Below are 23,245 nucleotides of genomic sequence, written 5' to 3' on the forward strand. Positions count from 1 at the left end.
TTCCCCAGTTGTACTGTATCTTTTAAGAAACACACTGTTTTTCCACTGATACACAGTCAGATCGAAATCTTTTCCTGAAATGAGTTGCCAACTACTCAATGAGTTACTGTGCTTGGAAAAAAATTAGGCTTTGATATATTTTTATCTCCAGAAACTGAGGCAAAGAGTACATTTTAAGAATTTATCTCTTCCTGTTGTTTGAATAATATATACAGTACCTGTCCCAGCCTGTGACTAATATAGTCCTCTGTAGTACCATGATCTGGGAGATGTCAACTGCTCGGTCTCTTCCAACATTTAGTTTATGGTGACAGTGTCCATTGAAATCCCAAATCTTCAATTAAAAATAGATAAATTATCCATAACCTCTCAGCATAGGCAAGCAGCAAATCATTTGGTAATTTAAGGATCACTGAAGAAATAAATCTATTGGATTGGATTTACCTCATTCCCTGCTATAAATCAGAAGTAACAGCATTGAAGACAATTCAGTCTCATAACATATAATAGTAAATAAATAACAATAATACCCCTCCATAGTTTTTATATAGCTCTTTTACTGTACAGAGGAGGCAAATATCATTGTCCCCTTCCTGTAGATGGAGAAAAGGAGACACAAAGATGAAATGACTTGTCCAAGCTCCAACAGTAAGCCAGGAGTAGAACACAGGGCCAGAATCAAGAATGATTCTCCATCCAGTGCCCACCCCTGCTCTCAGATGCGCTAACACACACAGGAGTGATCTCCATGTAATACCTTCCTCATCCACGAAATCCCTTGAAATCATATACAAAAGTGCATTTATTTAGCCCTTTGACTGCCTTACTTGTTCATTTCAAAGCAGTCTTTGCTGGGGCTCTACTAACACGCCAACAATTTGAACACCTTTCTGACACCTTCATTAAAATAAGAATAGTTCCCATCAAAAAAATAAACTTTTCCCTATTCCACAATGAAGGATAAAGGGGAAAATGTAATGCTGGTCCAATACTGTGAATTAACATGTTTGGGTCTTGGGCCAGTGATATTTTAAAGATCTGAATCTTTTAAACATAGCCAATTGTACATGTGAGACTTACCATCATGGCATTAGAACCCAGGCAGCCAAGGAAGCAGCAAGACAAACCAATATAGTACATTTTGTCTTGTTATCCTGAAAGATTACCTTTTTGGTAAATACTCCACTGCCAAAAGGATACCTCAAGGGGGCAAATACTGAAGATATATTAAAATTCCACACCCCTCTCCTTAACTCCCAAATTTTGGCAGAGTTTGGTTCAGATGCTAGTATTTATGGCTTTGACCTATCTTTATGGTGAGACAGGTATCCAGAAATTGGATTTGTATTTGAATCTTATGATTCAGGCCCATCTCTACCACAGACACAAGTTAAGAAACACGAAAACAGAAAGAGCATGGCACCAAGGATAGGATGCTGACCTGTGACCTGAATTGTGTGTCTGGCTCTCCCACTGTACTTTCATGTTATCTTTGTTAAATCATCTTTCCATTTCCCTGCCAGCACTTGGTCTTCTCTATTTACGTTATAAGCTCCCCAGAGCAATGTTCTTTCATAGAATCATAGAATGCTAGGACTGGAAGAGACCTTGAGAGGTCATCAAGTCCAGCTCCCTGCCTTCATGGCAGGACCAAATACCGTTCATATTACGTGTTTGTACAGTGCCTAGTACCACAAGGCCCCTATCTTAACTGGGACTTCTAGGAGCTACCATAATAGAATTAATAGGTAAGTCTGACTATTTTTATCAAAATTAGCCTAGTCTGGGGAAATGATTTCTTGAGGTTGATGATTTTCAGAAACTTCAACCAATATAATAGGAGGCCAGAAATCAATTTGAACAACCTATTACATTTTTAAATTGGATGAATTTAGTATGCATGAAAGCAAAAAACTAATAGCACTGGCTTAAAACCTATCATAACATTGGCCAGGGTTATGTCACTATATCTGTACTTTGACCTACAGTCTACAAAGTTGGTATTCAATGAGGTATTTATTCTCTCTTTAATAGAAACACAGGCACCAGTTATCAAATTATATGTTGGTTTTGTGATAGGGGTAAATTCTCACGGAGATAATTAAGAGTTAAAATTCATTTTAACTTGAAATATAGCAAAGTTTGAATTGATGTGTCTGAGGGTGTCTTACCTAACCAAGCCTCCATTTCAAAATAGTAGTTTTACAGCCACAAGCATTGGCTACCACAATAATGCGCTCTTTCATAATAACAAGTGAGTGCTCCAAGAAAAGCAGTGGAAATGATTGTCTGGTGGTTAAGGCAATAATGGCCATGTGCTGTAGACAGGATTGTAATGAAACTGCTTAGAGGAAAGGAAGAGCACTAACAAAGAAGGAATTGTTCTGTAAAGCTCTGTCTCTCCAAAGTGTTCGACAGGCAATTAACTTTAACTGCATTTTCCCAACAGGATTAGGATTTCAACCTCTCGTTTCTGAGTTCATCCCATCACCTCTTTAACAAGGCCAATGGAAAAACCAGTCATCGTTTAGTAGCTGAGTGTTCTGGCACATTGTATCTATCTGTTAAAAAGGGCAATGGAAGCAGACAGGTTGAAATATTTTCCCCTCACACCTTCACTGTTCCATCTGTGCTCCCAGTTAAGAGCCTTGTCTCAGTGGTATCCAGTGTCATAGTGCTGATCTCAGCTTTGCCATGGCAACCAGTAAACTGTTTGATTTTCTGCCCAGTGTCTATCAGCCAGAAGGTAATGGTAGATCCTCTATCAGAGCTGATTACCTGGCAGTGGGGAAAAAGAGAGGAGAAATTAAGGTGGAATTTAAAATCCTGTGTTTTCTCTCTCTCTCGCGCTCTCATAGTAATCTCATACATATGTGCACTGCACTTTATAATTAGCTACATTTTAAATGCAAATCAGATTATTGCATTAATTTTCCCCATCTTTTCCCTTTCATCTCGTTAAAAGCTTTACCATTCCACACAATCACAGTTTATGCCTAGGTCTGTTCCTTGGAAAACCTAAGTACACAGCTAGTTCCAATTAGCCAAAGAGCAATGATTCACAGTGGGCCCTACCAATTCACCATTGTGGTCAATTTCACAATTTCCTTATGTCAGCTATTTAAATCTGAAATTTCATGGTGATCCAATGGTAGGGGTCCTCACCCAAAAAGAAGTTGGAGGTGGTGCAAGATTATTGTAGAGATGGGTTGTGGTACTGCCACACTTGTGCACTGCTGCTGGGGGCAGCACTGCCTTCAGAGGGAGGCATTTGGAGAGCAGCAGCTGCTGGCTGGGATCCCAGTTCTGAAAGCAGAGGGACTGCCAGCAGCAATGCAGAAGTAAGGATGGCATGGCATGGTTTCATCACCCTCACTTCTCCCCTGCTGCCTGCAGAGGTGGGCCCACAATCAGCAGCTGCCACTCTCCTGCAACCTAACTCTGAAGACAGTAGTGCTGAAGGAAGGGTGGTGTGATTAGGTATTGCCACCCTTACTTCTCTTCTACTGCTCACAGTGCAGCTTTCAGAGCTTGGTGCCTGGACAACAGCTGCCCCTTTCCAGCCATCCAGCTCTGGAGACAGCATAGAAGTGAGGGTAGCAATCCTGCAACCCCCCAGAAACAACCTTGTGATCCCCAATTTGAGAAATGCTGGTCTGCCCTGTGAAATTGGCATCATATAGGGCAGGGGTGGCCAACCTGTGGCTCTGGAGCCACATGTGGTTCTTCAGAAGTTAGTATGTGGCTCTTTGCATATGTGCCAACTCTGAGTCTGAAGCTACAGGTGCCAACTTTCCAACATGCTAGAGATGTTTGCTGCTCAAACCCCAGCTCTGTCCCAGGCCCTGCCCCCACTCGACTCCTTGTGGTTCAGATCGGTGGTGTCCACCACATTAACCACTAGCCACGTATGACTGTTTGGCTAGTTGAGCGTGGCTAGTTGGCTTGAAAAATAAATATATTTTCAGAATGATGTGTCTAGTTCTCTATCGCAGTAGCCACTATTCTCACTATAGCTACATCTACACGGGTATGCTACATCGAAATAGCTTATTTCGATGTAGCGAAATCAAAATAAGCTATTTCGATGAATAGCGTCTACACGTCCTCCAGCACTGGTGCCGTCGACGTTCAACGTCGACGTTGGGCAGCACTACATCGAAGTAGGCGCTGCAGGGGAGCGTCTACACACCAAAGTGACCCACATCGAAATAAGGGTGCCAGGAACAGCTGCAGACAGGGTCACAGGGCGGACTAGCACTTCTGGGGCAACAGCTAGCCGCTCCCTTAAAGGCCGCCCCCAGACACACTTGCACTAAACAGCACAAGATCCACAGAGCTGACAACTGGTTGCAGACCCTGTGCATGCAGCATGGATCCCCAGCTGCAGCAGCAGCAGCCAGAAGCCCTGGGCTAGGGGCTGTTGCACACGGTGACCAGAGAGCCCCGCAGGGGCTGGAGAGAGTGTCTCTCAACCCCTCAGCTGATGGCTGCCATGGCGGACCCCGCTATTTCGATATTGCGGGACGCGGATCGTCTACACGTTCCCTACTTCGACGTTCAACATCGAAGTAGGGCACTATTCCCATCTCCTGTTGGGGATAGCGACTTCGACGTCTCGCTGCCTTACGTCGATTTCAACTTCGAAATAGCGCTCGCCACGTGTAGACATGGCGGGCTCTATTTTGAAGTTGGCATGGCTACTTCGAAGTAGCCGGCTCGTGTAGATGCGGCTTATAAGGGCTACTGCTTCAGAACTAGTCAGATACCACAGGTCTAGATGGTTCTTGGGCTTGTCGTGAGTGCAGGGGAGAGGACTTGATGACATCTCGAGGTTCCTTCCAGTTCTATGATTCTGTAGTTCCCAAAGTCCTGCCCCTTTCTGCCCCCACCTCTGAGCCTGCCACAGCCTCTCTCCTCCCTCCTTCTCCAGAGCCTCCTGCATGCTGGGAAACAGCTGGTCACAGTGGGGACAAGGCACTGGGAAGGAGAGGGAAGTGCTGATTGGCAGGAGTTGAGAGCTGATGGGGGCTGCCGACATATTACTGTGGCTCTTTGGCAATGTACACTGGTAAATTCTGGCTCCTTCTCATGCTCAGGTTGGCCACCCCCATATAGCGCAAAAATGTACAAAAGAGCAAATTGCCAAAGGGAGACCAACTTTCACAGTCCGTGATGTGTTTTCCATGGCTGTGCATTTGCTGGGGCCCTATCCATCAGCATGGAAGATGGGTGACCAGCTCCTTCAAGAGACAACATCTCAAGTTACATCGGGAACTAGAAATGTTCTCAGCGGGGATGAAACACATCCACAACTTTCCAGCTTGGAAACTTGCAGGCACACTCAACAAAATGCTTTGTGCTAAATGCTCAGACAAATCTGCGCTGATTATTTCACAGAGAACTGATTCACCCAGTCATGGATCCTTACAACTACATTTGTGGAAAGGGAAATAGTTTAGGGAACTTCTCAGCATATATGAGCCTCAATTTAGAATTCAACAGTGAGACCAGGCATCATAAATTAAGAAAAAGTCCAGTTGAATACCTTATGGTTATTTCCATTTTGGATCTTTTCAGTGTGTGGTACGTTAAATTGCTTAAAAGAGATGCACTCACTATTACTTCCATTTGCTGTATATTTACTGCTGGGTGAAATCATCAGTTCTTACCTCAGTGCTTAAACAAGCAAGATTCCCACTGAAGCCAATGGGAGTTTTGCATGAAAAGAAGCATTCTGGGGTTTAGCTTTTTAAAAAATCACCTTTGAATGCCATCATTAAAGTGGCTAAGGTGCACCAACAGTGGCCACACTGGTATCACTGTTGAATCCCTGTCCTTAGAATAAGAAACCGTAACAATGTATCTCAGTCAAGCACAGCAACTGTTGCCAAGTGGTGAATTTTTAAAAGTTACTCACTAACTATACAAATCCTTTTATTTAACCCCTTTCCCGGTTAAGTTAACACAGAGTAAGTGCTGAGATTTAGTCATTCTTCACTTTTTTCAAAGTACTTTCTTCCTAGTTAAATCAGATGCTCAGAAAGATAGTTATCGATTTCTGCAACAAAAGACTCCAATTCCTTCCCACAGAAAGTGCTCATCAAGGAGTTCTCAGCAGTCTTACCAAATCAAATTTCTTTCATGATGCAATTCACATGATGCAAAATTTATATCAATCACTAATTTTCTTTCACAATACCTTTGCTTACAAAGACAAGGAAGTACAGCTTCTGCACAGCTCATTTCTCTGACCTTAAACATTTACAGACAGGGATTTTATTTTTGTTTTCATTTTTGGGGGTTTTTTTGGGTTTTTTTTAACCTTAGTTTCTGGTAAAATAAATAAATAAGTGGACTCCCTTGACTGTTTTTAAAAGTAAGGCTATAATCTACTGAAATAAGGTAGACTCCCTTGAAATTTTAGTAGTTAAACAAGGCTTTATTGTTGAAAAGCAATATGCTGCAAACTCAGTTTTAAATTAGTTATATTGCTCATGTCCTTAAATGTGTTGCCTAAAGGGCACCCAAATTGAACTCTAATTACAAGCAAGTCTGCTTTGAATACAAGTTCTATGATATGCTGATGTTATTCTCAACTCTCACTATTATCTAAGGAATCCTGGACTATTTAAATAAGGAGAGCAAGACAAGACAGCATTGTCTAGCCATTAAGACATAAGAATAGGTGTCAAGAAATGCAAATTAAGTTGTTGATTGTGCCTGTGCCTTACTGTGTGGTTTTGGATGGGTCCCTTGACTTCTGTGCTTCAGTTTCCACATCTGTGGGATGCAGTTAATAATACCTACTTATCCCATGACGTTTTCTTAGGGCACTGAGATTAACTGATGAAGGGCATCACAAAAGTTGAAAAAATTGTATTAATATGAGAGATGGCTGGAGGAGGTGAGACACTGGATGAGGGTGCAGCAGTGACCATTCAAGACAAAGCCAGGATCAGTGGTCAGACTCTCATGAAATGTTCTTGTAAGTTTTCATCCCCGTTTTACGGATGAAGAATTGAGACAGAGAGAAACTAAAACTTGGATGCGCAAAAGGGGTTAGCTATTATGACACCAAATCCCTGGAAAATCACTGCAATCCACAAAGACTGTTAGGTGCCTAAGTTAACAAAGTAGTAGTAGATTTAGGGTTTACACTAGGGGGAATAAGGTTGAACTAAGTTATGCTACTCCAACTACACCAATAGTGTAGCTGGAGTCAACATAACTTAGTGTGACTTACTGCAGGGTCTCCATTGCGGGAAGGTTAATGGAAGAAAATCTCCCATCAATCTCCCTTACTCCTCACATTGTATTGGAGCCACAGAAATATAAGCGGCATTCAGTTTACTGCATCCCTACTAGCCCCACTACATCGACTCCCAGAAGATCAATCTCTGGAGTGTCAATCTTCTGGTAAACATAGACAAACCCTCAGTCTGCAACTCTCAAAAGCAAGCATGCTTACTGGAGAACTGTCTAAGCTAGAGAATGGAAGATGTCAGCCAGACAGGTGTGTGCTGAGTGCCAGCCCTATAATGGAGAGAGGTACTTAAGTCCAGGCTGCAGGGATGTACATAGCTGCTCTTGCACTTCATAGCTGGCAACCCTCTTTGGAGTTAGGGGCCTAAGCCATTTTAGCAAAATCTGAGGCACAGGAGGAAGAATTCCATCATAATATTAGCCATGTGGGGGTACTACCCTAGAACATGGAGGAACACTGGTTCAAGTTTCCTTTCCACCAAGAGAGCAAAGGGATTTGAACTAGGATCTACCATCATTCTTGTGAGCACTCTAATCATTGGCATATGGTATAGTCTGACATGAGGCTCCCTTCGTCAGTCCTATTGAAGCTGTTGGACTTTAGTTAAATAATTAAAGAGTCATTGGATCAGGGAGACTGGATTCTGTGTGAGAACTCCCGCCATTAGGAGTTATTCTCAAACTTGTGCAGCCTCTCTCTCACTGTTCTAAATGGCTCTTCTTCAGGTCTACATTAGAGGGGAATATCAAATTAAGATACGCAACTCCAGATGCATTAATTACATAGCTGGAGACAAAGTATGTTAATTTGCACTTCTATACAGTCTCACCTGCAGGAAGTCAATGGGACCCTTACTCCTCATGAAGAGCAGTAGTATCTCCACTGATGGGGATGCCCTCAGCAATTTAGCAAGGTCCCACCAGATGCACTAAATTGAACACTGGAAGATCGAATGCCTCCCACCTCTCCTAGGCCTGTCTTTCTCTTCTTGAGAATCCTTCTGCCTGTTTCTATCTGTCCTTTTCTAATGCCCTCCCCATCTCTCCCTCCCTCCCTCTCTCTCTTTCTCTCACACACACACGCACACACACACCCTACACCTCTGATTCCATGACTTGCTCACTGCCTAGTACTGTACACAGAGAAATCCAATGCACCTCCTTTCTCCATGGCCAGTAGAGCTGGAATGCCTCATCAGCCACTGTAGATAAGTTATGGGATACAAGCTATTCTAGTTCTGTTAGGGCCCTACCTAATCAATATTGTTATTAATAATAAAAGACGACTTCACAGTATTCTTACCATATAAAACTGTTTTGAAAACTGAAACACAGAGGGATCCCATCATTCCTCAAGGAAATGCAGCTACCTTGAGGGTGAAAATATGGCCCCTCTCTAACAACACACATCCACAAAGCACAACTGTTTAATGAAAAGAAATGAAGAAAATGACAACCAACTGGAAATGAAAGGCAGAATGTCATAAGCAGAGTTAGAATCTGGCCAGGGTACCCAACCTAAAATCTGTACTCTTTCATAAAGTGACACAATTTCTCCAATGATTACAAGAGCTCAAAACCTCAGTTTCACATCTTAAAGCAAAGCACTTTGAGCAGCACATTTCCGCCTGACTCCATTGCTCCAGTATTGGCTCAAGGTCCAACCACTGAGACTATACCTTCCTTGCCCACCCAAAGTCTGTTGAACCAATTGAGTCATGTTTGGCTTGTGAGATCTGAATGGATTATACCAAAAGAAGGCGTGACGGTTTCCTGCTGACTTAAGATCTCAGTTCGGCAGTTCACTGTGCTTGGTTGAGTGCTGCATCCACATGAAGCCCTGCTGACTTCAGAATGGCTTCATCTCTGCACAGGAGTCCACTCCACACTAGACAATGCAGGGTCAGGCCATAAGTGATCATCTTGCTTTGCTTTAACTCCTGTTGTCTAGAAGGAACTCTCCAGTACCCATCTCACAAACTAGTCTTGCTGAGATAAATGCACATCATGTTTTGCCATGAAAAAATTTAGGTGTATCACAAGTTACCCAGTGCAGCTGAAGTAGAGTTACCACCTACATAAACTACTACAATTTTGCAACCACATTTGACCTCATGAGTAGCATTTTAAGAGGTAATTGCATGTAAAAGAACTTTTCCTAAACACATAAGCTTCTAGTAGTAAAGGTGTATGATAATACTTGCCTAGCAGTAACAGAATAAAATAGATTTTCTTAGACCTGGTGGGTTTCTACAGCATGAACAAATGCAAACATTTCTTTTTAACATAAATTCAGTACCTGCTCCACCAACATGGGATTTATATTTATTATCTAATTTAACAGCATGGCTTATTTCTTTTACAGCATTCTGGAAAGATTTCTTCCTTTTGCTCAATTAGGCTAGTGCTACCATACTACTCCTACCATGTTTTAAACACTTCTTTGTACCAAACAAATTGCCACCAAAAACCATGATAATTTGCTGATACCCCATATCATACCACTGCATGCTCTGAGGTTTGTCTTGGCTAAATCTCAGCCTGTAGATAAAAGGGGCTGGTTGAGCAGAGCTCAGTAAAATCTGTCACAGAAACATATCCCTGTATAGTAACCGTAGCAGTTCATTGAGATGCAGGTAATGCTCTGATACCAAAGACTGCAGTGCATCATTAAAGTCCTGTGAAGACAAACAACACTCTCACTGCATACCAAGTGGTATTACATTTAACTGAATCATTTTATTATGAATACATCCAAGTCTGCCACTGTAAGCCACTTGTGTAAAATGTTCTAGCAAAAATGAATCTTCACTAATTATATTTCATGCATATTTCAGATCTAGCCACAGGGATGGTTACTGGAAGGTGGCTATAAAGGGGAATTGTATAATCACATTCATTTGCAACTGGCAGTCATACCAGGACTAGTCTGGACGATCTCTTAGAATAGTGATTTTATATTTATCTTTGGTACTTCTTAGAAATGTGAGGTATGCTGATATCTTTTTAACATTGAACCTTTTCTGGAAACCAAATCATTTTTCAAATATGATAGAAGGTTTAAAGAAAGCAGGTGGCTTAGTTAAATTAAGCTGTTGGGATACTAGAATACCCACAATCCTCTTCAGGAAAATCATACAAAGATGTAATTAGCATGCTTCAGTTTGAGATAATTTTCTTTTCAAAGTAAATGGTTTCTCACTCTCTCTCTCTTTCTAATTTAACTTTCTGAGATCAAATTAAGGAAATCACCTTAGAGTAACACACATTTTCAAGTTGCTTATCAGGAAAATACAGAAATGTTATTTATTTTGCCCCCCCCCACCTTTACCTGCTTAAAGACTGAATTGTAAAGAACACAAGTAACTGCTTTCCCATGGCTTGTGACCTTTCTGCCAGTTTCTTGCTTCATTTCCAATAACATCAGCTGGTTATTAAATGAGATAAAAAGCTGTCCATGAGCTTCATTAAAATAAAGGGTGGATTGGAAGTTCAGACACTTTGGAAATGAGCCAGCAATCCTCTGGATGCACAACTGATGCTGAATATCCCAGAGTCTTAGCACCTGTGCACATAATGATGAAGAAATCACCCATTATCCCCATTTTTTTCTTCAGAATACATTGCAGTGATTAGTTATTGCAGTGCTAGTGCTGGATTGTTGATTTGCTTTATTAATATTTACCACCAAATGCAAGAGGAAAGAAGTCATCTCTTCAGTTTATTCTACAAAGGACTGTCAGGAGTTTGTTTTACTATTTCTTGTATTATAACCAAGGTCAGGGCTGTTTTGTGCCAGCAATTTGTACAGACACATGAGGTAACGTCTTTGCTGAGTAGTCTAGGAAGATGAGACGAAGAAAGGGCAGAGTGAAAACAGAGGTGTTCAAGATTTTACATCTCTGTAACTCCATTAGTCTCCTGGTCTATACTGCTGCAGTTGAGAGAAGAACCAGAGCCAGTGTTATCTAAAAACCACTGGGAATTACACTTAAAAAAACAATTAGTGAGTCAGAATAGTCAGAACAAGGTTGAGACATCAGCCTAGTAGTATTTGTATTTTGCTAGTGTCCCTAGGGAGTTGGAAATGTTTTATATGAGCCTTGCATCCACTAAAGCAGATTAGGAACAGTTACAATAAAATCTCTCTCATAGAACTGTATGAGTGTTGACACCAGAGACTAACAGCTTAGCAGCAAATGCTATAGTCTGTTAAGTATATAAATAAATAGGTAATTTTTATGTCATTGTTTACGTGGCCGACTGTAAAGGCTCATTATGAATATACACCAGCTATAGCTAATAAGTAACAGCACATTCTAGAGAAGGCAAAAAAGCAAGCTCTATTTTTGTTTAGTTTTCTTCAAAGTTTATAGCAGCAACACACCAGCAAGTGGATGCAGAGGAGCACTTGCTCTGCAAGCTTCTTCAAACAGCTTTTGCCAATGCACTTTCCTTCATGTGCCCCACCCCACAAACCTGGCTCTTTTTGCACTGGATCTCTGACCAGAAGCAAAGTTATCAAATACACCAAGTGCAAGCCATTCTCCAGAGGTACAGTCATGGGACATGCATTCAAAGTCACTGGGTCTACAGGTCTCTGCATACATCAATTCTCATCTATTTCAAAAATCTAAGTATTGGGCGACTCAGTGATTGAAATGTGATCACAGCCGTATAGCAAATCTCAGAATTCAGGGATGCTTTTTGTCTATTAAGAAGTGGATGGGGTAGGCAAAAGCATCAAATACATAACAGAGGGACAATTAAGAAACAAGCCCATTGGGAAGAGAATGAGTAGCCAGGAGCACTAGTGCCTGGAGTCTTTACCGAATGTGGTAAATCCTAATTGGAGCCCAGAGTGTTCCCATACTGAATGTGTTCTGTGAATATGGCGCTTCTCTCTCAAGATCTGTCAGCACAGCTTAATTCAGAAGCTGTACATTGATCCAAGTGTTTAAACATGTAATTTTGTGCTGGGCTAAAACAAGCCCATTCTATCTCCATGACTTATCCAATACAAGACATGGTGCAACCAGTGACTCAGGTCTCTTGTTCTGTTAAAATTCTGCCTCATGAACTGGTGAGTTTTGTCTCTATGCATCTCTCTCATCCCATGTAACATCAGATGGTAGAAGTTTGTTGTGGTTTCTGCTGACAGTAAATCAGAGAGTGCTCTTGGTAACAGAGCGGGGTGGTTGTTTTTGGATAGACATAGAGACTCAGATTACCATGCATTCATCAGCCTGAAACAGATTTATCCTAATGCCAGAAACAACACACACTGCCCTGTGCTTATAATGGTTTAGCAATTAGAGAGAAAACATAATTCAAAGGAATGTGATACTGCGGGGTTTGATATTGGTCTTGGTCTCACTTGCTCTGCTCAGGATTGGATCAGAAGCTCCTTTCTTGACTTTATAATGATGAATCTGAATCATAATCTCAATCATCCATAGAGAAATGTTGAGTCTGACAATAACCTAGAGCCCGTCTCCATTTAAAACACTGCAGAGATATGGCTGTAGCTATGCTGTTGTAGTGCTTTGGCATGGACACTGCTTGCACAGATAGGATGGGCAATCCGTCTCTCTGAAATCGTAGATACTACCTGTCATTGGCATAGATAATCCACCACCCTCTGAATGGTAACTAGGTGGACCTAAGAATTCTACCTGTGACCTAACACTGTCTACATAGGCGCTAAACACGAGCCTAGAGTACATTACACCCCCGAGTGACCTAGCTGACTCAACCTACTTTTCTAGTGGAGACCAGCAATAAGACACACTACTGACCAGATTTTCAAACTTTTAGCACCCACAACTGGGGTCATATTTTCAGAAGAGCTCAGCTCAGAATTAGGCACCAAAATAAATGGCCCCAATTTTCAAAGGAGCCATGTATGTTGGGTGTGGAGAAAAAAAATGAGGTGTGTCACAATGGGAGCTGCTGGCACACTTCTGAAAATGCCTCACTTGTGTGTGCAGAACTCTTCAAAATCTGGCCCTTGTGGACTCAATACTATTTGGCAGTATAGGGACTGCAGGACTGAGCCCTATAGACCATTTCTATATTTACCTTATCCTTTGAGAAGCTGAAAAGCTGTTTTCTTTCAGTAACAAACTGAACTGCAATTACACTGGCTGAATGGCCTTGAAGAACTCCAGCAGGTTTTGACGTGACGTAGGGGTTCCAGAGGCAAACTTGGTGATTGATGCCCGCAGTTGCTGTTCACAATCACAAAGCAAAATAGATTACAACCAAAAGGGCTCTCAAAAGGGGATTTTATTTCTATTAATAATTTTAAAAGCTGTGATCTCTCTGAAACACACAGTGATAAATGGTAACAGAGAGTAAGCCATGCTAGTCTATACACTATCAAAACAAAAAGCAGTCAAGTAGCACTTTAAAGACTAGTGTAACCCTTCTGTTAACGCCAGATGCCTGCCAGAAGGGCCGGGTTCAACTCTTGTGGGGTTTTCCTATCAAGGATACAATCAACCGGCTCGAGCCCCCACCCAGTGGCCTGGGACAATTTCACCCCCGCGCTGGGTGCCTGTAAGGCGGTTCTCCCCCCCCTCGCAAGCACAGAGTCTGAGATAGAAATGGCTTGTTTAATGACCGTAACCTACCCCAAGGTTACAGCGACAGATGCAGTATATCTCAGCACAGAAGAGACAAAACCCCTTTTACCCAGATACCATCCCCATATGCAGTAGAACCCAGTCTCTTGCTGGGGCTCTTGGCCCTTTTCCACACACACACAGTTACAGGGTGTACCCTCTGCGGTACAGTCCCAAACTCAAAGCCCACATATACATCACCAGGGCAATACTAGCTGTCCACTTGTCTGTAGCCTCCCCTTGTTGTCACCAGCCGCCCGCCGGTCGCCGTCGTCTACCGCCGTCGTCTACCGCCGCCGCCGCTCCTACCGGCCGCCCGCCGTCGTCTACCGCCACCGCCGCTCCTACCGGCCACCCGCCGGTCGCCGTCGTCTGCCACCGCCGCTGCTCCTACCGGCCGCCCGCAGGTCGCCGTCATCTGCCGCCGCCGCCGCCGCCGCTCCTACCAGCCGCCCGCTGGTCCTGCTGTTGTCCGCCAGTCCTAACCCCACTGCTTGGGACTGCCCTAAGGCAGAACCCAGTGATTTCAGCTGTGTGGCCTCAGCTGCCACTGTGTGATTTCAGCTCTTGGTATCTCTAGTGTGGGGTTTCACAAACACCCTAGTATCCAGCTCTATCTTTTAACAGGTGGGGAGGGTTAGTCAAGCCAGGCTTATAGCTATACAGCCAAGGCATAGGCAGGGCCAAGGCACTCAGCAAGCTGGCTCAACCCATACCCCTCCCCTCTCTCTCACAATGCTTTAAACCAGGGAGCCCTGTGTAATCAATGTCTTACACAGCTAAGGCGACTGCCCTGTCCCCCCACAACAACCCAGAGCATTGGTGAGATCTCACAACTCCCACCTTAAGTGTCAGCTTAAATTGTGATTTTACAACTACATGTTTACAATAGACCAAATCTCATGGCTTACTTGCTACCCATTAGGCTTTGCCTGAAAAGGTATCACACATGCACACCTTTTGCATTCTCATGCAGATGACCTCTGGGAGACTCATTCCTCCCAGCCTTCAGCAGCACTGCATTCCTTCTGCCACATTCCCTACACTAGCAAAATAGTTTATTAGGTGAGCTTTCGTGGGACAGACCCACTTCTTCAGACCATATCCAGACCAGAACAGACTCAATATTTAAGACACAGAGAACCAAAAACAGTCCTCCTTGCTTACTGTTTTTGGTTCTCTGTGTCTTAAATATTGAGTCTGTTCTGGTCTGGATATGGTCTGAAGAAGTGGGTCTGTCCCACGAAAGCTCACCTAATAAACTATTTTGCTTGTCTTTAAAGTGCTACTTGACTGATTTTTGTTTTGATAGTGATAAATGGGAGTGGGTTTGTTTATGTTTCAAGTGAAAATGTGGATGTGGTAGTGACTACAGTAATTACTATTCCAGAACAGCTTCCATTGTAATCCCATCGGTAATAATTCAGAATTAACCTAAACTTGCACTTTTTGAGCAAAAATTTCTCTTATACCCTTCCCCACAACTGCTTTGTCTTCCACTTAATAAGCCAGCAATATAAAAGATCCCCACTTATATATAAAATACTAAGAGTCACTCATTCACTTTTGCAAGCAATAGCCTTACAAAGAAATAAAATGCCTATATATGTACACAGAGTCCTAGACCCTTTTTGCCCCCTTTGCTTTACTCTAGAACATAACTTAGTCCGTTTTTTAAAACATACCAATTAAGTTGAGTCGAGAGTGGAAGTCAAAAGCATTAATTCCCTGTGCGATGTTGAAAGATGTGGTTTTAAGACCAGACTTTAATTTTTCCCTCCAAGCCAGGACCAATGTGTTAACATTACTGGTTGCACTGGAAATAAAGGCATCTAAAGAAGAGCTGTATGCAACTAACAGATGAAAGAGAAAAGAGAAACCTTAAAATGCATTTCTTTTAATATAATCCAGTCAGAGCTAGTTCTATTTTTTAAAAACATGTAAATTCAATGTAAGCCTAACTAAAAAAAACAAACTTTTGATGTCAGGGATAAAACTAACCTTGACTTCAAAGAGGTTTGGATCAGGCACATAGGGCTCAATCCTAAGTATTCTGGCCTGGATCCAAGACTACTCACACACTTACTTATATGTTTTGTTGGATTGTGGCCACAGTTCTCAGCACATTGCAAGGATGGATCCATAGATGACATACAGTATACAGTGTGGGTCTGATTACAGGGTGTTCAGCAGCTTCAAATCTCATGAAGTTCAGCTGTATTAGAGGGAATTCAGTACTTTGTAATTGGACAAGATAGAAGTGTAACTGAAAAGTGGTAAAAATACATCACACTGCTTTGCTGATATAATGAAGTCTCATTGACTTTTTGGAAAGGTGACTTAATGAACCATATAGAACACTATAAACCAGCGGTTCTTAACCTTTATTGCAGGCTGTACCCCTTTGGTTTTCAAAATATGTTCTCGCACTCCTTATCATAACCCCAAAACCCCAAAACGGAAATGGGGGGCCTATAGACTTTTAAATGCATATTAAAATATATGTAAAATAGTATTATGTTATTACTCACCACAAATAATAGTACAGTAGGCATACAAAAATACACAAGTACTACCCAGAGATGCTGCGGCGTTTTGCTGTGGAAGTAAACTGTAACCAATGCGCTAACAGTTAGCAGCTAACTGAAGGCAAACAAAGCCACTGCACTGCCACATCATCATCTGCACATGCATCAAGAAATATCCCGCAACATGGCAATACACTGTATTTTGTAGCAAGATAATTTCACTACAATTAGCTTAAAAACATTAATTTTTTGTTTGTATAGTACAGTAATCATTAAAATATATAATGTTAATAAATACATAGGTCTGATGAAACAAAGCATTTGTATTTATGTGCTTGTGCTTAATTTGTGTTTTCAATGATTTACCTTCTGAAATATCTGGCATGTCACACCCCCAGAAAGGGCATCACACACCCCCAGGGGGTGCGTGCACCCCAGGTTAAGAACCACTGCTATATACTGGTAACAGCTAACTCTCCACATAGTAATCTCTTGCGGATTACCGAGTTTTGCCATTGGTTTCTAATTCCAGAGTTCTATAGGTAGCTTGGGTATAAAACTGGTGACACAATATGGCCCCATGTTATTAGGCTAGTTATTTTTCATTCAGTAAACCAATACTGAAATGTAAAGTCTACTTTATACAATAATTACTCCTGCACAAGTCCATGGTAACACAGCTACAGGATGATTATCGTGTGATCAAATAACGCGTCTATCTAGGATATTACTATGTTATATATCAACTTTAAATTCAAATGCCATTACAATTCTTGCTCTGCAGTCCATCGGGAAAAACAAATTGGAAATCAAACTCAGAGTATTGTTCTAGGACTTGAACCTGGAGTTCATACGTAGCTTTTGTGGAAAGATGTACTTTTCAGGGGCATGGTCATTTGCACAGTTTGTTACAAAGACAAATTTGTTTCCAACTAAATGCATTGTAAATCAAGCTCCATCAAGAATATCTGACTAAAAGGGGAGGTTAAAGTATAACACCAAAGTATGTGGTAAAGTAAAATGCTCGTCTACATGGAGAAGGAGAAAGTGGGAGCAAACTGAGATTGAAAAGGATGCTTACTGTCAAATGTAAGTTAGGGACTGGAAACAACCAAAACATTGCCATGAAAATATCTAAATATAAAGTCATTTTGTATCCAAATGTTTTGCAAATGAATAGCTTTGTCCTCAAAATGTGATCTATAAAATATTTTCTATGTCCAGATCCTCAGATGCTGTAAATTAGCCTAGGTCTACTGATTTCATTGAGAGTTACATTAGTTTACAGCAGCCAGGGATATGACCCCCCAAATAGTCTTACAATAAAAGCATGATGAACTATTTCACTCTATTCACAAACATGGAAAACCCTAACATTTCCTTCCAATATCATCAGAATAACTGGTGACCGCAACATACAACTCCACAGTAGAGGCAGCAACACAAATTAAAACAGATGGAAAGTGGACCCTTCCCCCGTTACCTCTACTTTCTATTCTCACCAATGCAATTTTAACTAAAGAATCCCTATTTGTTGCAGAAAATGTTCATCTTTGCCAATAGTGTCACATGGCTCTCTGTGGTTCAATAGTTTTTGTAGAACAGGTGGCAAGGTGCATGATCCCATGGGACCGGCAAATTTAGGAAGAGTCAAAGATCCGCTGCAATTGTCACTTGAGACCTTGGGCATCTCAGATCCAATGCAGATTCCTATGTGGGTCTGAGCCTCTCTGTATCATCTGTTCAGCAAGGGCAACAAGTCACACTGTGATTGGCTGTCCTCAGTGAATTATAACCTAGCCCCATGAATGACAGTAGACAAAAAAAAAAAACTTATCACTTTTCTTTCAAGTCTTCATGGAAGTTGATCAAATCCCATCCTTAAAACAAAACAAAAATAAAAGAAACCAAAAAAATGTTTATATTTGCCTTTGATCTGGAATTCCTACACACTGTATGAACCATTTCCCTGTACTGTGATTTTACAATCCAGTCTCTCCTGAAATCTGTAATGTTAGCCTTAGTAGACAAAGGACAGAGAGTACAGGACATCTACATGGCACTGACTATCTATAAAGTGTTTTATCAATGTGTCAGGTGCTCTCTCTGCATTTACAAACTATGAGAGAGGTAGTCATGTTAGTCTGTATCTTCAAGAACAAGAAGTCCTGTGGCACCTCATAGACTAACATATTTTGGAGCACAAGGTTTCGTGGGCAAAGACCCGCTTTGTCAGATGCAGATGATCTGATGAAGTGGGCCTTTGCCCACAAAAGCTTATGCTCCAAAATATGTTAGTCTACCAGGTGCCACAGGACTTCTTGTTTTTTCACAAACTATGGTGTTTCTTCTGTTATTTGCCCCTCAACTTTAACACATTCATGCTCTCAAGGATTCAACCTCATTGGGAAGTGTTAAATTTGTATTTATTCACTCTGCTTCCTTCTCCACCCCCATCACCCACACACACACACAACCACTTTACATGAATTACCACAACGGCAAAAAAGAACATACCCATTTGCACTCCTTTTAATGTCTTGTAGCCTATCATCTCCCTTTCTGTGTATGACCCACTTGTTAGCAGCAAGGGCCTCCGCCACACTTCTTAAGTACTGTATATGTAATTCTCTCCCCCAATCACTTCCCCTTGATTAGTGTTTCAAGGTCATTTAATATCATATCTATGATATTCTCCATTCAAAATTATACACCTGCAATCCGAGAAAAGAGAAAAATCTTTCCTGTAAAGATGGATTTATTTCTATCACTGTGCTCCAGGAATGGTGCTATGGGAAGGATGCAGGTGATTTGTTTTTCTTGGGGAAAAAAAAATAGACATAAACATTCTGACGCTTGGAGAGAAGTTTACAGAAAATTCAGAATTCAGAGAGAAGTACCTGCACATTGGGAACAGTTAGAAAGTGGGTAAATTTTGAACTGAATTGTTAAGCCTGGGATTGTATAGTAACCAATGGAGTAAAATTCATTCCTAAAACAGGCCAAGGACAAGGCCTGCACACACCACTTAAATCCTCAAAATGGGACTTCAGTCACGTACTGACAGGCCTGCCAACTGGAACGGGCGGTGGGAACGACAGTTGCCTTGAGACCGGGCACTTCAAAGGAGTACAGTAGCAGTGGCAGCAGCTGGAGCTCCAGGACCTTTAAATCACTGTTGGAAAGCTGTACCCTGTGCTCCAGGTAGTGCTAAAGGCAGGGGTGGGGGGGGGGGTGTAGCGCACTCTAGGTGGTGCTGAGGGCAGGCTGCCCTCAGATTTACCCCTTCTGGGTACACAGATCTGGCCCTTCCTCACCTTGCCCAAGGGCTTGTAGGGGTTGTTGGCTCCTCTGTTTATTGACTTTGAGCTAGCCCTCTGCACAAGACTGAATTTTACCCATAAACCTTAGTCTGGGCTTGCTCCAAAGCCCACTAAGTCAACAGGAGCCTTTCCATTAATTTCAATAGGCCTAATTAGCAACACTAAAAACAAACAACTATACTGTTTTGAACATCAAAATAATAAAGTGGGTCTCAGTAAAATGAAAGCAGTTCCAGGAAAGACTACAAGGTGCATCCTTAAAGATAGGCTGAACTCATCAAATACAAAAAGCTTTGAAGAAGAATTGCAAACAGTCTGAAGGTGGTTTGTATGCCCTTCAGGGGTTATAACAAAAACAAAGAGGAGGAATTATCTGGAGTCTGCCAGACTACATCTACACTTACTGGAGAAGACAGACGACTTCAGGGTGCCATTTTGGGCATGTGCAAAACGGCATGTTCCAGGGTCAACGTCGACCCCAGAACTCCTCCTGAACCGCATGGTAGTGAGGAAGGTCGGCGGGAGTGCTCTTCCCATCCACCTTCTGCCATGAAGAAGGGGCACAGAAGTTGACAGCTGCAAAGTTGAGTTTTGGTATGCAGTTGGCATTCCAAAACTCACACAGCAGCCATCGACCTTCAAGTTAAGTCTAGATGCAGCCTCAGTGAGAAAAAGGCCAAGCACACTGACCTGAAAACAGAGAAAGGAAAATACTAGTTTATCAACAGAAGACCTAAGAAGCAGTAATGGAACATTGAACATTACTGTTACTTATTGTACTGATGTAATACAGCTGAGCCAGGAAACTCCAGAAGTGCTTTTGCAAGCTCTTCTCCTTATAATGGGAGTTGTCTGAACTTAAGTACCTCATGATTTAGTTCTGCATTTGCACTGGGTTCAATGTAGCACATGGCAATGTTACACAGTAGTTCAGAAAAAAAAATGAAGCAAAGATGAGGAAGAGGAAACCAAGAATTACCTAGAGATGCTTTCAGGTACCATCACAGCTCATATGAAAGAGTAATATGGATTTAACACATAGCAGGACAAGCAGAGGAGCTCTTTACTCTTGCTGGTTGCACTAGAGAGCTAACATAGGCTAGTCTTAAGAAGCTTGGGCTGATCTGACAGCCCCATTGGAAAGTACTGTTTGGCACTGCCAGCTGGGTAATTATCAGAGTTGCATGAGTCTCCCCACTTCCGGCCCAACACAGCACATCAGGAAATCAATGCTATATATATCCATTTGAATAAAGAGATTGCCTTGATGCAGTGCCAGGATCTGTGCCATACCATGATTCATTTCCACACGTGGACAGAGTAGAAAATCCTGCTAGACATCACTAGATGGTCTAAGTCTCACACTGCACCTCTGCTTACTTTTCCAATGTCAGAAAATGAGCTCAGACAGTTCAGAAAGCAATAAACCCACTTTAATGGGATCCATTGAGAACTAGATCTGACAGTGTATTACTTTACTGCCTTTGTACTCAATGCAGAAGTTGCGCAGCACTCCAGATGGGTTTTCATTACCAGACCCTGCTGATTTATCTTTCATGATTAATTCAGCCCATATGAATAAATGCAGACCTAAGTGCCTCATTTACAGTAATGAAAATTGGTATACAAGCACATTTTATAGTTCTCTCATAGTTTATTGTAGGGTGCGAGAAGATTTTGTAACGGTCAAGAGTGCAGTCCGACCCCTCTGTGAATCCTCAGAGGAATCCTAAACAGACCAGTCTGTGTAAGGTGAAAAGCTGCAAAACAACTAACCCTGCCATAACAACACCTGCAAAACAAAGCACACTTGCCAACTTTTCAAGGCTATGCTGGTGGTAGGCCACAAGAGATAGTGATAAGAATGCATAGGCAATTTTAGGCAATCTTATGTTAATGAGTTAAGCTTTATGAGCTAGTGTTAAGAGGCCTGTTACAGAGCCTCTCTCCCGAGCGAAGCTCCAGCGCGTCGGGTTTTCCCCCACTGGTGACTGCAGCGTTTCCGGGGCTCCCGTTGCAGGTGTCACACTTTCAATAAATTAAATAGAGCACTCGCCTTCTGGGTGCAGCCTCGTTTCTAGGGAACCCGAGCCTGGTTGGTTACATTATGTACAGTTAAAAACAAAAAAACATGCAGTTTCTGGGGCAGTCAGGCACAGGCCTAAATAGGAAGCAGGACAGAGTAACCCCTACACAAGGGAGGCTCAGTTAGCCATTGCACTGGAGGGAGGCACAATTCTTGTCTCCCCCACAGAGGGAGAGTGTGCACATTACACAGCCTGCTCTCCACAGCCTGCTCCAAACAGCTAGTTGTAGGAATAGTGAGGCAATAACTTTTCCTAATCCCTGCTCCTTTAGCATGGTGTCCAATCTGAGGTGCCTGGAGTAAGCAGCGTACCTGCTCAGTGCAGAGACTGCAATTAGTCCTCACCCTTGAGTCCAAAAAAAACCCGGAAAGCAAAAGGAAGGCAGGAAGGCTCTTCAGGAGAGAATGTGTTCTAACAGCATGAGCTGCAAGAAAACAAAACACAACATGGTGTGCACCGACTTGTCCCAGAAGCTAACAGGGCCTTCTGGTAGAAAAAGTGTTTGGCCTACTACATTTGTGAAGACACACTTTAAAATGTTTGCCTGCTAATGTGAAATGACTGAGCTGATCTGGAGTTACGAAAATGTGGGCTTTTCTTAGGATAGAGACCAGAGCCAGATACCATGACTGCAGTTTATTACTCACAGCCAGATTCAGACTGATCCATGAGAGAGTCCCTGAGAAAAAGATACAGTGGAGTCGTCTACTCCCTCCATCTTTCCAGCTCCTACATGAGTGTATGGACAGCTGCAGCCCCCATGAACGTCCTTGGGTTTGAACTGTACATTCCCTGTAACAGCTTAGGAATGAACATCAGATGCCTGGTGTGCATGAATAAAGCACTTGGTTATTTAAAGCTACAGAAAGTGGCAAGGAGTCCTTATAACCAAAATCTCACAAAGAGAAGGAGACATGAGCAGGTGTACTTGAAGGATCTTTGACCTGATTTTTATTGTTTCTAGGAGTTGAAAATGGAGCTTTCCAGATATAGGAAACCCCAGCTAATCTGCTTTGGTTTCACACACTAAAAATAAATGGTTGAGTCAGAAGCCTCTTTCCCTCATAGTCATATTCCTTAGAGAAACCATAACCAGTGATTCCTTGGGCATATCAAGGTCAAGATTCCAGGCATCCATGGAGTCCATGCCCCTGACAACTTCAGTAAGTCCTCAGATAACCAGGTGTTTGGCTTCTTGTGGGACTGGAGTCAAGCCTGAGATGGGACCCTTAAACCATATGGCTGGGGTTGAGGACTTGTTTACACTAACCCACAGAGTTGATGTAATCTATGTGATTTCAGCTACACAAATAGTAGCTGCGTACGTTATTGTAAACAAATAGTGTAGCTGAAGTTGACATACTTACCACAGCATCTTTTGGCTATGTTTACACTAGCCAAAAACTTCGAAATGG

At 42.2% G+C, this 23,245-nt stretch overlaps 1 protein-coding gene across 1 annotated transcript in view; it reads right to left on the reverse strand.

The window, feature by feature from the left end:
* The window catches only part of WDR49 (WD repeat domain 49), a 61,303-nt gene that overhangs the window by 24,642 nt on the left and 13,416 nt on the right, over window positions 1-23,245 (reverse strand). The window contains exons 5-9 of the mRNA XM_075004374.1: window positions 15,578-15,745; window positions 13,348-13,496; window positions 10,598-10,831; window positions 2,614-2,778; window positions 219-334 (exon numbers count right to left, since the gene is read on the reverse strand). Of these exons, the coding sequence (XP_074860475.1) occupies window positions 219-334; window positions 2,614-2,778; window positions 10,598-10,831; window positions 13,348-13,496; window positions 15,578-15,745 (832 nt within the window). The remainder of the gene's footprint in view (window positions 1-218; window positions 335-2,613; window positions 2,779-10,597; window positions 10,832-13,347; window positions 13,497-15,577; window positions 15,746-23,245) is intronic.

The sequence above is a fragment of the Carettochelys insculpta genome, chromosome 10, assembly GCF_033958435.1.
Source record: "Carettochelys insculpta isolate YL-2023 chromosome 10, ASM3395843v1, whole genome shotgun sequence".
NCBI lineage: Eukaryota > Metazoa > Chordata > Testudines > Carettochelyidae > Carettochelys > Carettochelys insculpta.